The sequence below is a fragment of the Phyllostomus discolor genome, chromosome 4 (genome assembly GCF_004126475.2).
Source record: "Phyllostomus discolor isolate MPI-MPIP mPhyDis1 chromosome 4, mPhyDis1.pri.v3, whole genome shotgun sequence".
Lineage (NCBI taxonomy): Eukaryota > Metazoa > Chordata > Mammalia > Chiroptera > Phyllostomidae > Phyllostomus > Phyllostomus discolor.
The window spans coordinates 101,361,075-101,373,271 of NC_040906.2; the positions used below are offsets into that span (position 1 = coordinate 101,361,075).

General features: G+C 55.0%; 1 protein-coding gene across 32 annotated transcripts in view; it reads right to left on the reverse strand.

Moving 5' to 3' along the window:
• Positions 1 to 297: 297 nt before the first annotated feature.
• The window catches only part of BIN1 (bridging integrator 1), a 54,389-nt gene continuing 42,489 nt past the window's right edge, over positions 298 to 12,197 (reverse strand). For 5 of the 32 annotated variants that reach the window (XM_036023688.1, XM_036023679.1, XM_036023684.1 and 2 more), the window contains 9 exons: positions 10,667 to 10,862; positions 9,161 to 9,289; positions 6,157 to 6,264; positions 5,621 to 5,644; positions 4,581 to 4,688; positions 3,689 to 3,778; positions 3,328 to 3,438; positions 2,923 to 3,024; positions 298 to 931 (listed from right to left, as the gene is read on the reverse strand). In XM_036023688.1, the coding sequence (XP_035879581.1) occupies positions 824 to 931; positions 2,923 to 3,024; positions 3,328 to 3,438; positions 3,689 to 3,778; positions 4,581 to 4,688; positions 5,621 to 5,644; positions 6,157 to 6,264; positions 9,161 to 9,289; positions 10,667 to 10,862 (976 nt within the window). In that variant the 3' untranslated portion in view covers positions 298 to 823. The remainder of the gene's footprint in view (positions 932 to 2,922; positions 3,025 to 3,327; positions 3,439 to 3,688; positions 3,779 to 4,580; positions 4,689 to 5,620; positions 5,645 to 6,156; positions 6,265 to 9,160; positions 9,290 to 10,666; positions 10,863 to 12,197) is intronic. The other 27 variants (XM_028508792.2, XM_036023680.1, XM_028508793.2 and 24 more) reach the window with 19 other exon arrangements.

The window sequence follows — 12,197 nt, forward strand, 5'->3', positions numbered from 1 at the left end:
GGCCTGTTTCCTAAGCTGTGACAAAGATTCCTGGCACCTGACCCCAAGTTCTCACATATATTAAATCACATGATTCAGGGAGGCACCTGCAGACTTCTTAGCACACAGCTGTTTCTTCAAGCTCTTGGTCTTCCCTTGCTAACACCTGTTCCTGTCACCTCCCATCCAACCACCACTAAAACCACACAGGGAGAGGGCCTGAGGGGAGGGCCTGAGTTGCAGGAAAGCCATAGGTAATCAGCTACAATGCACAGGAAACAGGAATGGATGGAGAAAAATAAACACACATTTTCTGAGTGCTTTTGTCAGTGTTTTTGTTTCATTTTGTTTTGAACACTATGATTTATTTCCAAACGGCACACAGACGGTCTGCAGGACAGGGCAAGGCCAGCTGGCTGTCTGGGTCCCAAGGTGCCTGGAGAGCCTGGATCCACCACAGCAGCTGCCAGGAAAGGAGGACCCTTGCCCAAATGGCTCAGCCGAAAGCTTCAGGCAAGCACGGTGGCTCTGAGGCTCCTAGGCCCTGCCCTTCAGCTGGGCACTAGTGGTAGCAGCCACCCAAAGAGCGCTGGCAGGGGCAGCCAGGAAATCAACTAGGGGACACAGCAGCTTCAGGAACACTGGTGATTCTACCAAACTTGCCGAAACCAGGCTCTTTGGAAAATAACCTTATCTTTGGGAGAACACCTCTTGGCTTAGTCTCTCCTCTTGATTTCCCTTTGCTTTCCAAAATTAAAGAAAAAAAATAAACAAAAATAAACACACACATTTTTTGGGAAAAGATGTTCTTCACACACCCAGAGAGCTCTACCAGCTGCTGCCCTCACTGAACCCGCTCCGTGAAGTTCTCAGGGAAGACACCCCGGCATTTTTCCAAGTCCTTGTGCTGGTTCCAGTCACTCTCCTTCACGCCCATGAGCCAGCCTTCATCCTGAAGGGGAAGCAGAGCACCCAGGGATGGGGAAAGAGGGTACTTGGACCCTACAGAGTATGTGTCCCACTGAGGGTCTGCTGGGAAAATGTTCCCTCCTCTAGCTTGTCACACTGCCCCTTAAAGAACACCTCCTCCAGGCAGCATTCCATGATAATCTCCCCAGACCCAAACCTAACTGCCCCAGAAGCTATCTGCCCTTCAGCAGGTGCATTGAATTCGTCATTTGGCAAGTCCTCTTCACTCTGGAAAGGCAGGCTGATGGTTGCACTGGTCTGAACATGTCTGAACAACCCCTCGATCCCAGCCAAGGAGCTCTTCAATGTCAGATGCCCACAGAGGACACTTCACTGAGGACATCAGCTGTCCTTCCAGACTTACACAGACAACTCCAGAAAGTTCTGTTGAGTATGAAAAGCTTCTGGAGTAGCCCTGGCTGGCGTAGCTCAGTGGATTGAGCACAGGCTGCGAATCAAAGCATCGCAGGTTTGATTCCCAGTCAGGGCACATGCCTGGGTTGTAGGCCACGGCCCCCAGCAATCGCACGTTGATGTTTCTCTCTCTCTCTCTCTCTCTCTCTCTCTCTCTCTCTCTCTCTCTCTCCCCCCTACCCCCCGACCTTCCTTCTCTGAAAATAAATAAATAAAATCTTTTTTAAAAAAAGCTTCTGGAGACACCCCACCAAGCCCTCCAAAGGGGCCTTTGCCCTAACCCTGCCCCTCCCAGGGATTACAACTTCCCAGGCTCCTAACCCTGACCCTGGACCTGCATGAGCCACTGACCTGGCCTGTGGCTGAGGACATCACTGTCCCTTCAGCCGGGCTGCAACTGCTACCCACCTATGTTTTTGCTGTTTCATCTGCCCTAGCTGACTTCGGCTATGGGCCAGGGGCCAGGATTCTGCTTCTGAAAACCATACCCAGCCCAGGCCTAGCCCACGATGGAGATCAGTGGAGACCCGAGGTTTAGGAGAATTGGCTGATTCAGCAGGCCCAGGAAATCATTGTTGCACAAATCTCCCAGCCCAGTGTGGCTTCAGTAAGTACCTGGTACCCTAAAGCCCAGCCCAGGACCCCCACCCAGGTTGGCCTCATCCCATACCCAGCCTTCCTCCTACCTTCAGCCAGCCCGACAACTAAACCACATGGACATATTGAAAACTAAATAGGTCAGTCTAACTAGGCCTTTTATACACTGTTAATGTCACCCAGATATCAAGGTGGGCACCCCACACCACCACTGGTACCCTGCAAAGGCTCATTGACACCACACAGTAAGATTACTGCTAAGGAGCCACATCTACATGCACAAAGCAGCCCATCCCGACCTAGGAGATAGTTCTGCCTCACCTGGCCGGGTCCAGGACATGAGGGAGCCCACTCTGACTAAAAAAACTAACATGCAGAAGCCATAGCAGGAAGAGAAGGTTCTGGAAGACATTTGGGGTAAGAAACAGCTGGGATACTCAGGGGTCATACACTGCTAGAGACCACACACTGTCCCTGTGGGTCCTATGTGGCCGGGCACGAGGCCAGCCTGGAGGGGATGGCATGCAGGATTATAGGAGCCCAATATGAGTACACGGAGCAAGCACCTTAAGTAGCAGTAAGCAGGGCAGGAGAATTCATGGAGGGACAGCCAGGGACCCTGTCCTGGAAGGAGGGAGAACTCAGGGCAGGGCAGGGAAAAGTGGAGAAATATGTGTAAAGCTGGGAGAAAGTGGACAGAGCCTGATTAAAGAAGGAAGCAGACAAACTTCGAGGAAGAAAGTGAGGAAAGAGAGAAGAGACAGTCAGGGAGACAGCAACAGAGGGGGAAATATGACAACATGGGAGATAAGCCAGCCAAAAGGCAGAGGGAAAGGATAGAATGAAAGTAGAAAGGGTGGGGAGTAATGAATGATGAGAGAAAAAGACAGGAGAGGAGGGGAGGAAAGGAGTCTCTTGCTGCCCAGCTGCCCTGCAGCCAGCCTAGCCCCATACCAGCCTCACCTGCTCTTCAGGGTTCTGGAAGGGGATCACCAGCACCACGTCCCCAGCCTTGAGCTGCAGCTCATCTGTGTCAGTGGCTGTGTAGTCATGCTGGGCCTGCACCTGCAGAGGTTGGGGAGAGCTGGACATCCTCCCCTCTCAGGCCCTTAGTCCCACCTGCAACCCTGTATAGTGCACCAAGCCTTGTGGTGGCTCCGGTGTGGTGTGCAACAGTGACCAGGAGTATATGAACCTCAGGAAACCAGATACCACCCCTCTGATTGGGTAGCAGGGTTGTACGAGCAGGACAACTTTGGACCACCTACACAGTCTTCAGGGCTCAGTGTTCTCATCTATAAATGGGGTGATCCCACCCCCAGAACACTGTCAGACAGCAGAGCTGTGGGGTCCGTAGCCTGGCCTCACCTTGAACATGAACCCTGGGGGCAGGTCCAAGCGCACAGTCCCATTGCCTCCTTCCACAGTGCCATTCACAGCTGCTGAGAAGGTCTCCACCACAACGGCAGGCAGAGAGTTCTGGGCAGGGTTTGGGGGAAGAGCACAGGTCAGCCTGAGCAGGAGGAAGTCCCAGGGAGCAGGGGTTGTTTGGCAGGGGAAGGGGGTATCTGAGCCTGATGCCAGCCCAGCCTGCCTCCAGTCTTGACAGTAACTACAACCTGGACCAAGCAAAGAGAACAGGCAAGACACAGAGCTAGGAGGCACAGGCAGGCAGGCTGACAGACAGACAGCAGGGAAGAAAGACAGAGCCCTGGTCCCTGAGTCTTACAGAGGCTGCTTCACTCGCTGCCGACTCCCCAGGCTCCTGGGCTCCAGCTGCAGGTTGGGTCCCACCTGCTACCTCTGAGGCTTCTGCTGGCTGCAACATAAATGCCCGCATGGGGTCAAACGCAGGGTGGGGGCACCGCCACCAGGACAAAGAACAGGGCCACTGAGGGAAGCACCCAAGGGGTGTCCAGAGTTGGCCGGTGTCTCTGCACTGTACAGAGAGCCCCTGGAGGGAAGATGAGGCCCTGGGCTTGGGGAACAGCTGGAGAAGGTGCTGACAGGCACAAGATAGCACAGGTCCCAGGGCGTCACCCCGACCCTCCCTCACAAGCACCGCTCATGGGCACAAGGTCTGGCCTAGCCTCAGCTTCCTTGAACCTGCCTTGCCTACCTGCCCACATAGGCTTCTCCCAGGAGAGGATGAAGCACAGTCTGGAAACCTGGACAAGACCAAGTGGATGCTACCTGAATGCAATCAGGCTGCCCAAGACCAACACTCAAACTTGGTCACTTCCAGCTCTGGGAGCAATCTCTCAACCTCCCTAGCTCTGTAAAAGGAGGAGACATCTAGTGTAAGGAGAAAGTTAAATGAGAAAATTCTGAAAAGATACCACCACAAACTAGTGGGTGCTCAAAATGTTCCTCCCTCCCACTGTGAAAGGCCTCAACCAGGAGACTGGGGTGAGGGTGGTGAGGGAAGAAGGGCTAATCTGACTCCAGCCACCCCTAACACAAATGACAAGCCCCATTCTGAGGCACCTGGCTCATGGCCCTTGCCTCAGCCTCAGTCTCATTGTGGCCTTGTCCATCCTGTGCCCCTTCTCTGGGTTCATCTTCCATGGTACACCCCCAGATACTGGGAACAGATAGGGGGCTGGTAGGTGGGCACTTACTTGGGCAGGGCCCGGCTCTGCCATCTGGTTGGGCCAGGCCACAGCAAAGGTGCCCTCGGCAGCACTAGGCTCCCTGGAAGGTAAGCTGCCAGCTGGACTCTCTGTGGGCTGATGATGGCCACCAGGGAGAACAGGGTGGGTAGGTAGGAGGCAAGGGGGAGAAGGTATTGGGCAGGGCACGAGACAGAAGACATGCATGAGCCACCAGTGTAGTCAGAAGGGAGAGTAGTGCCTGTGGCAGGCCACCTGGCCAGAGCCCAGTGGGGAACAGATGCAGACCTTCAGAAAGGACACCTACTTCCAATCCCTTGATCCTATCACTGCCAAGGGACAGGCAGGTGTATGAATGCACCAACATACTTTTAGAACCCACTGAAATCTGCTCATTCAAATGGCTCTGCCAGCTCCCACCAGGCCTCCTCCGAAGTGTAACCCTATTATGGAGCTTACCAAGTGGCCAGGAGCCTGGCTACCAGCACTGTCACCCCAGCCCCTGCTCCTGCAGGGCAGGTCCCATGCCCTCCCTAACCCTCTATGTCAGAGCCACTAGGTTCTGATGCCACATGCCCAGCAGGCCCTGCTCACATAAGGGCACCTAATCTCAGTTTGCCTTCCCTCCCCTCCTTCTCTGTTCCAACAGTCCCTTGATTCCACTGCCCTATGTGGCCCCTGTGGGTAGAAAGCTCCTCAAGAACAAGTACCCTCCACACCAAGGCCCTCCAGCTCTAAGCCTCAGCCCAGCATGAGTACACCATGTCCATTTTGGGTGACCAGCTAGTCACTGTCTGGGCCACTCACAGGTCCTGACAACTGGGCCACACCAAGAAGGGCCCCCTTCTTAGGCTACACCAAGAAGCCCTGTTTCCATAGGGCCCAGATGGAGGCATGGTGCTTCCCCAGAAGGAAGCAGCAGAACAGCCCCCTGTGCACCTGTGAACAGGCTAGATGAAGGAATAGGTAAGTGGGCCCAGCACATGTGAAGGAGCAGCTCCCCCGCCCGCCCCACCCCTGGGGACAGGCACAGAGCAAACATGGCTTACCTCCCAGAGGTCCCAGGGGATCGGCTGAGCACAGCACAGGGACAAGGACAGAGTTAGCACAGAAGTTAGAGACAGGCTCAGGCAAGCAGTCCCCAGTGACCGCCTTCCCCCACCCCTGCACCCATCCAGGGTGAGCCAGCAGGCACAGGCCAGCCCTGAGCCAGGCTCTGCAGGCCCCAGACAGCTGAGTCCTGGACACGTCTCAGGGGCCACAACACCAGGCCAGGGAGTGTGCCCAACACAGGGCTGCTCCCAGGGGAGGCACAGGGTGCTGGGATGGATGGTATACTGCCAGGTGAGTGTTCAGCTGACTCTCCTCCCAAGGGTCCTCTCACCAGCCTCTGTCTGCTATCTTCCCTTCCCCCATAATCAGGACCAGAGAGGTGACAAGGGCCAGGGACCAGAGTGTGAGTGGGAGAAGGTCATTAAAGGCCCAGGCCTACATGGTCCCACAGGGCTTAGTGGGCAAGCATAAGCCCAGGGCCTGGTAGCCTAGAGGCCAATGGGCCCACGGGTGGTGGTGGACTCAAACCAACCTGACCAGAGGGTGTGGCCGCCTTCACAGGGCTCGCCACAGGCAGGATGGGGTCAAAGTCCAGGTCCAGCAGACTGGCCTGCTCCGAGAAAGGCCCCAGGGTCTCAAACTTGGCAGCAGCAGCAGCAGAGGAGGAAGGCAATTAGTGACAAGTAGAAAGCACTCAACACAGACACACACAGCAGGCACCCAAAATCAGGGACATGATGTCCACCTCACACACAAAGCAGCACTCTCCATGCCAGACCCCAGCACACATTCCTACCCACACAAGCCTGGCACCCACCTCAGTCACTGGGAACAGGCCAATTACTTGCCAGACCAATGCCAAGCCCCACCCCCTCTTTCGTTGGTCTCTACCCTGCAGGCTGACAGAAGCACCTGTGCCTCTCATCTCCCTGCACCACCAACTCCCAAGATTTCACACACACCCCCAGAAGCAGCACAGGCAACAGACCAGGCTGGACAAGACCACATTTGGTACCCCTGACCTATAGGGCCCCTGGGAAAGGCTTCAGTCTCCCCTCACTGCCCCATATGGACAGGCCACCCTGTGAAGACACCCAACCACTAGCCAGCTCCAGGAAGCAAGGGCAGGGCTGAGCGGAGCCAATCACTCTGCCTAGAAGTCCAATCATTAAGGTGGGGTCCCCAACACCTGTGATATTTTTGTCTAATTAAATTAAAGATCCTGCCCCAACCACCCTGAGAATACCATTCAGTGGGTCTGGGTACAGCTCATGAATGTTCATGTGATAAGCACAGCGCTGGGAGGCTGGGACATAGTGGCCCTGATCACGCTGGGAGAACCAGCCACACTGTAAGCTGGGCCTCACAATCATGGGAGGAAAGGGTCTTTCCCAGAGCCACCTGCAGAGGACAGCCAGCTCAACACCACAGCAGATGACATGCTGCCCTCCTGGGTGGAGTGGCCTCCATCTGGTATGAAGGGTCTCCCTTTCTGGGTCAGGAAACGGGCTCAGCCCAGGTCCTCCTCCCCAACCCTCATACACTTCTGGGAGGGCCACAGCCCTCAGAAGCCCGCTCCAGCCCAGCTCCACTTGCTCTTGATAGGCACTCAGCACTGATAGGGAGCACCCTCTAGCCCTTGTCCCTCTGAGGGCCCCCATAAAGACCCAGAAGTGTGGGGAGGGGCTTGCACAGCTGAGGTATGGCCTGCTGGGACAAAGCCAAAACCCTCAGGCCCAAGAATGAACATTTGGTGCCAAGACACAGAGCCTAGTGAGCCCAGACCACGTGGACTCTTCCTGGACAGGAGGCCCCGGTCCCAGAGGCCCTGTCCCAAGCTCATCTCAACCACTGACTTTTTCTTTAGGTCAAACCGTTTGATGATCCTGGGGGAGAGACATCACTGCTCTGTCCCTCTGTCATAACCCTTTGTCTCTATGGAAATATATGCTCAGGACACCCTAGGTGCACAGCCACTAGGTGCCCTCCTAGCATCTCTCTCCCCCAAGTAGCCCCACCACCCACCTTCTCAGAAGTCATTCAAGCCCAGACAGCTGCTCCCCTCATACTCCAAGGGGACACAGTAACCAGGTCAAACGACAGATGGCCACCATCCCCACCATGCAAGACCAGGACTGTCTTTGTCACAGGGACACAGGCTACTTACCACAAGCCAGGAGAGCAGCCCTGTCAGCATAGCTTCGTGGATGGGGACAAGCCCACCCCAGCCCCAGGCAACAGCACCCACAGTGTACATTCCCCATCCCCACTGGGCAGACACCCAGTTCCCTGCAGTGAGTGGAAAGGCAGTGAGGCCAATGTGCGGTGAATGTGGAGATGGACACACTTGGGACAGGCAGTCTGGTCTGGCTACCAGTCAGGCCCATAGGCTCACCTGTTAAATGGAGACAACCCCCTCACTGAGGGTGGTTGAAAACTGAACAAGGTCATGTAGGTAAGTACCAGCACCTCTCCCCAGTCAGGGTTCACTAGTGCTCAGGTCACCAGGGCAGAGGCAAGCTCCAGCTGCAAGCATCCCAGCAGCATGCTGCCCTGAAGGTCTGACCACCTGTTTTTTGCAATGCTCCAGGAGTGCCCCTGGGCCAGACTCAGCCACCTTCTACAGACAGGGGCTACCTCCTGGGCTCCTGAGCCAGGGCAGAATCCTGCACCCACCTAGCACCCTCTACTGGAAGTTCCTACTTCTGACCCAAAGTCCTCCCTGGGGGCTGGCTGGAAGCCTACTTGCCCCAAGACTCCTCTTAGGGGTCAGATCTCATCTGCCCCTTCCTCCACATTCATGCCTTCCAGCTCTGCCTCTTTCCTCCAGGCCTCCAAGCTTGTACTGAGGAGACAGAGCCCAGAGCTTCCCAGGTAGGGCAACCCCACAGCAGCAGCCCAACACAAGCCCACCACAGCCTGGTATTAGTAGGCTACACAAAACCAAGCTTCACGTGGAAAGGGCCTGACGAGGAGACCTGGGTACCAGTCTTGGAGATGTTAGCACACTGTGCACATCCCGCTCCAGCGCTACCACAGCAACCTTCCCTGGCCGGCCCTCCTTTTGTCCATGTGTGAATAGGCATTATGTGCCTCCTTATGGCATTTATGAGCACACTAAACTCCAGAAGTTCCTGAGTCCATCTCTCACCTGTCCTGCCCTAAGCACATGCCACTGTTTCAGCTTGCAGCCACCTGCTCCAGGAAGCCTGCCCTGACCAGCCCAGGTCGTCCATGCTCCCCACCCCTTTCAGCCATAGCACTGATGGAACCACAAGGCCACTGCTGAGCTGACCATCTCTGCTATGACCATTCACCTATGTCCCTGAGTCTGGCCACATACATGCTCAGAGGTGAATGAGGGATGATGGATGAAAGGATGAAGGAATGAGTGAGGGGGTGGCTCAGGGCCAGGCTCTGTGGCCAGATTCCCGGCTCTTGAGGCAGAGGCATAGGGTGTGGAATGGAGGTAAGTTCATGCACACCCCAAGAGAGCAAGAGGAGGGGGTAGCTGGGCCGCGGCAGCCGCGGCTGACCTGGGAGGGGGTGGTCACGCTGATCTCAGGGACAAAGGTGTCATCAAATAGGCTGAGGATCTGCTCCTGCTTGACCTCCTTTGATGGGGTGTGTTTGGGAGGCGGAGGGACTGGTGGGCCTTTCCGGAGCTGCGATTCAACAGTGGGTGAGGGACAGCACAGGGAGGCACAGCAGAGCATGGAGGTCAGGTGGGAAAGGGGGGGAGATAGAGACAAAGCCATGGTTAGTCACATCCTGGGCCACGGCCCCACCCAGGCAACTGAGAAAAATGAAGCAAGAATAGTCACTGCTCCCCAAGATAAACACCAGGACGATGGCCACCCTCCCACGGCAGGAGGTTCAGAAACACTGTGCAGAGAGAAAGTAGAAAAGGGAAGGGAAAGAAGGGAGGAGGGAAGGAGGTGAAATAAGAGGGAAGAAAAAGGGAGTAGCCATAGGAGGGCTCACCACCTGATAAGAAGGCTGAGAAACAGTGGCGGAGACACAGCCCACGCACCCAGCCTTCTCTCAGGCCTCCACTCTCCTGCACACCTGGGGTCTCTCCACAGTCTGTGAAAGGAGCTCCAGCTCGGCCTCTGCCATCACCTGAGGGGCCGGCACAGAGCCAGAGCCTGGAGGAGGCCTAAGAAACACTGTCACACACCGGCCCACTTGGGGGCCTCAGGCAAGTCACACAACACCCCCAAGCCTGGGCTTCTTCATTTGTCAAGCTGGGCTGATAACAGCATCTGCTTCAAAGGGTGATTGTCAGGATTCAATTAACAAAACTATGGAAAGTGCTGGCACAGTGTCCAACCCAAAGTAAGTGCTATTCAAGTGTGGGTTCTTATCACTAATAATATCTTTGTCCTAATCAGCTGTTTAAAGGGGTAATGGCATAAACCCAACAGAGCTGGGGTACAGTCTAACACGGCTCAGTGAGGTCTGCCCATGAACGTAGCACCTCTTCCCTCCCCTTCCAGCTCCTGGGGACCCTGCGGAAACCCGGAGAAACCTGTTGGGGGCAGAGGCCAGGCTTCTCCAGCAGGAGCCAGACCAGAAGCACAAGCCTATCCCCTACCCACCTCACATAACCCTTCTGAGTCCTTTCTCTTGCTGTCCCTCTAAAGGACCTGCATGACCCCACACAGGAGAGAGAAAGTGAGGACAGGGGAGGCAGCCACCTCCAAGGACCTGTGCCTCAGTTGGAAAAGAAGATGGAGAAAGTCGAGCCACGCAAAATCCAGGGAGGGAAGAGAAAGGGCGGACACTGCCGCAGGGCAGGGGGACACTGAGGAGGAAAGAAATGTTCACAGATGTCCCTAAAAGGGCCAAGGCCGTTCAGATAAGCCTGGACCAGGCAGGGCCCAAGGGAGAACAAGACCAGGCTTAGCCCTCTCTGGGCAAAGCCTCCAGCTCCAAACCTACCAAGGCCCAGGAAGGAAACAAGAGAACTAGAAAAGAGGGGGCATAACAGCAAAGCATGAAAAAGAGCAGGGAGGGAAGGGGACAGGCCACTGAGATACCTGAGATGGGGACTTGGGGAGGGCAGCCCCAGGGGTGGCTGCACTGGCTGGTTCGGGATCATGGTTGACTCGGATCTCAGGGGTGGCAGCAGGGGAACTGTCCGGCGGAGGTGAAGGGCTCTTGTTTCCTTTTGCAGAAGCGTTGTCACTGTGGAGGCAAAACAAGAGGGAGCCCGCTGGAGGGAGATCCCAGCATCTGAAAGGAAATGTGTAAATCCACAGGTGTGTTTGTGAGGGAGCATGTGCATGTGCAGATGCCTTAGGGTCCATGTGCATGAAAACATGTGCATATGTATGAGCATGTAGACATGTCTGTGAAACTGAGTATAACGTGCATCCACACAGGCTGGGAAAATGTGTTGTCCCCACGTGAGAAACTGCATGTCCGTGTGCCTGAGGACTGGTGAAAATGAGACCGCACAGCACATGGGGAGCTCTGAACTGGAGGACCATGGTCCCCAGGAGTCTGCGCCAGAGGTAGCCCAGCAGCCCCACATCAGGCCCACATGAGGAGTGCCCAAGCTCCCCACAGCAGGAGGAAGCCAAACATCTTGGAGGCAAAGTAAGCCTCAGCCCACACTCCACATGGCAGCTGTGCAGGCTGAGCCCCCCCCCCACAACCCGCCCCCTCCCACTCAGCCTGACCCCAAAGGCCTTTCATTGCCTCCCTGCTTGTCTACCCACTCCCACCAGAATGCCAAGCACAGCTTAGCTCCCATCCATACTCGTTCCCAACCACACCACACTCCCAGCCACACCATGCCATCACTGTCTCTGCACTTCTGCTCCCACAGACAACGGGCCCTTCCAGGAAAACATGGAAGACCACCCAGAAGCTGTGGCAGGTGGGTGAACAGGAGGCAATGCCTATTGCAGAGCAGCTGGGATGACAGGGCGAGGCCCATAAGCCAGATTGTTCAGTACTGAAAACTAGGCAAATGTGCATAAACCTCCACTTGGATGTAAAGGTGGTAGAAAATAACCACCTCCTATGTTTGTACTCGCAGAAATTCCAGGACAGTACTGACTGAGACTAGCCATAAGCCATAGGCGGTGTTTACATTTATATTTAAATTACATTACATTAAAAATTCAGCTCCTCAGTTACAGTGGCCATATTCCAAATGCTGGCCAGCCACATGAGGTGACTGGCCACTGTGCTGGACAGGACAGTAACCGATCACCTGGGGGAGGGAGACGTAGACAGCAGAAGAGATGTGTGAAAAACATTGCCGGTATTGCCCCATCTTTATTAAATTTGCATTTCATGGGATGTATTTGCCTCCTTGAAGAATATACAGAGAGGGAGGGGGATAAAAGGGGACTAAATAGTAATAGAAAAAATGCAAAAAAAGTAAATCAAAAAATAAATACATAACATCATTAAAAAAGGAAGGAAGGAAGGAAGGAAGGAAGGAAGGAAGGATGGAAGGAAGGAAGGAAGGACGGAAGGAAGGAAGGAAGGGAGGAAAAAAGAAAATATATAAGGACAGCATACAGGCACACACCCCTTCAGAACCACCACTGCACT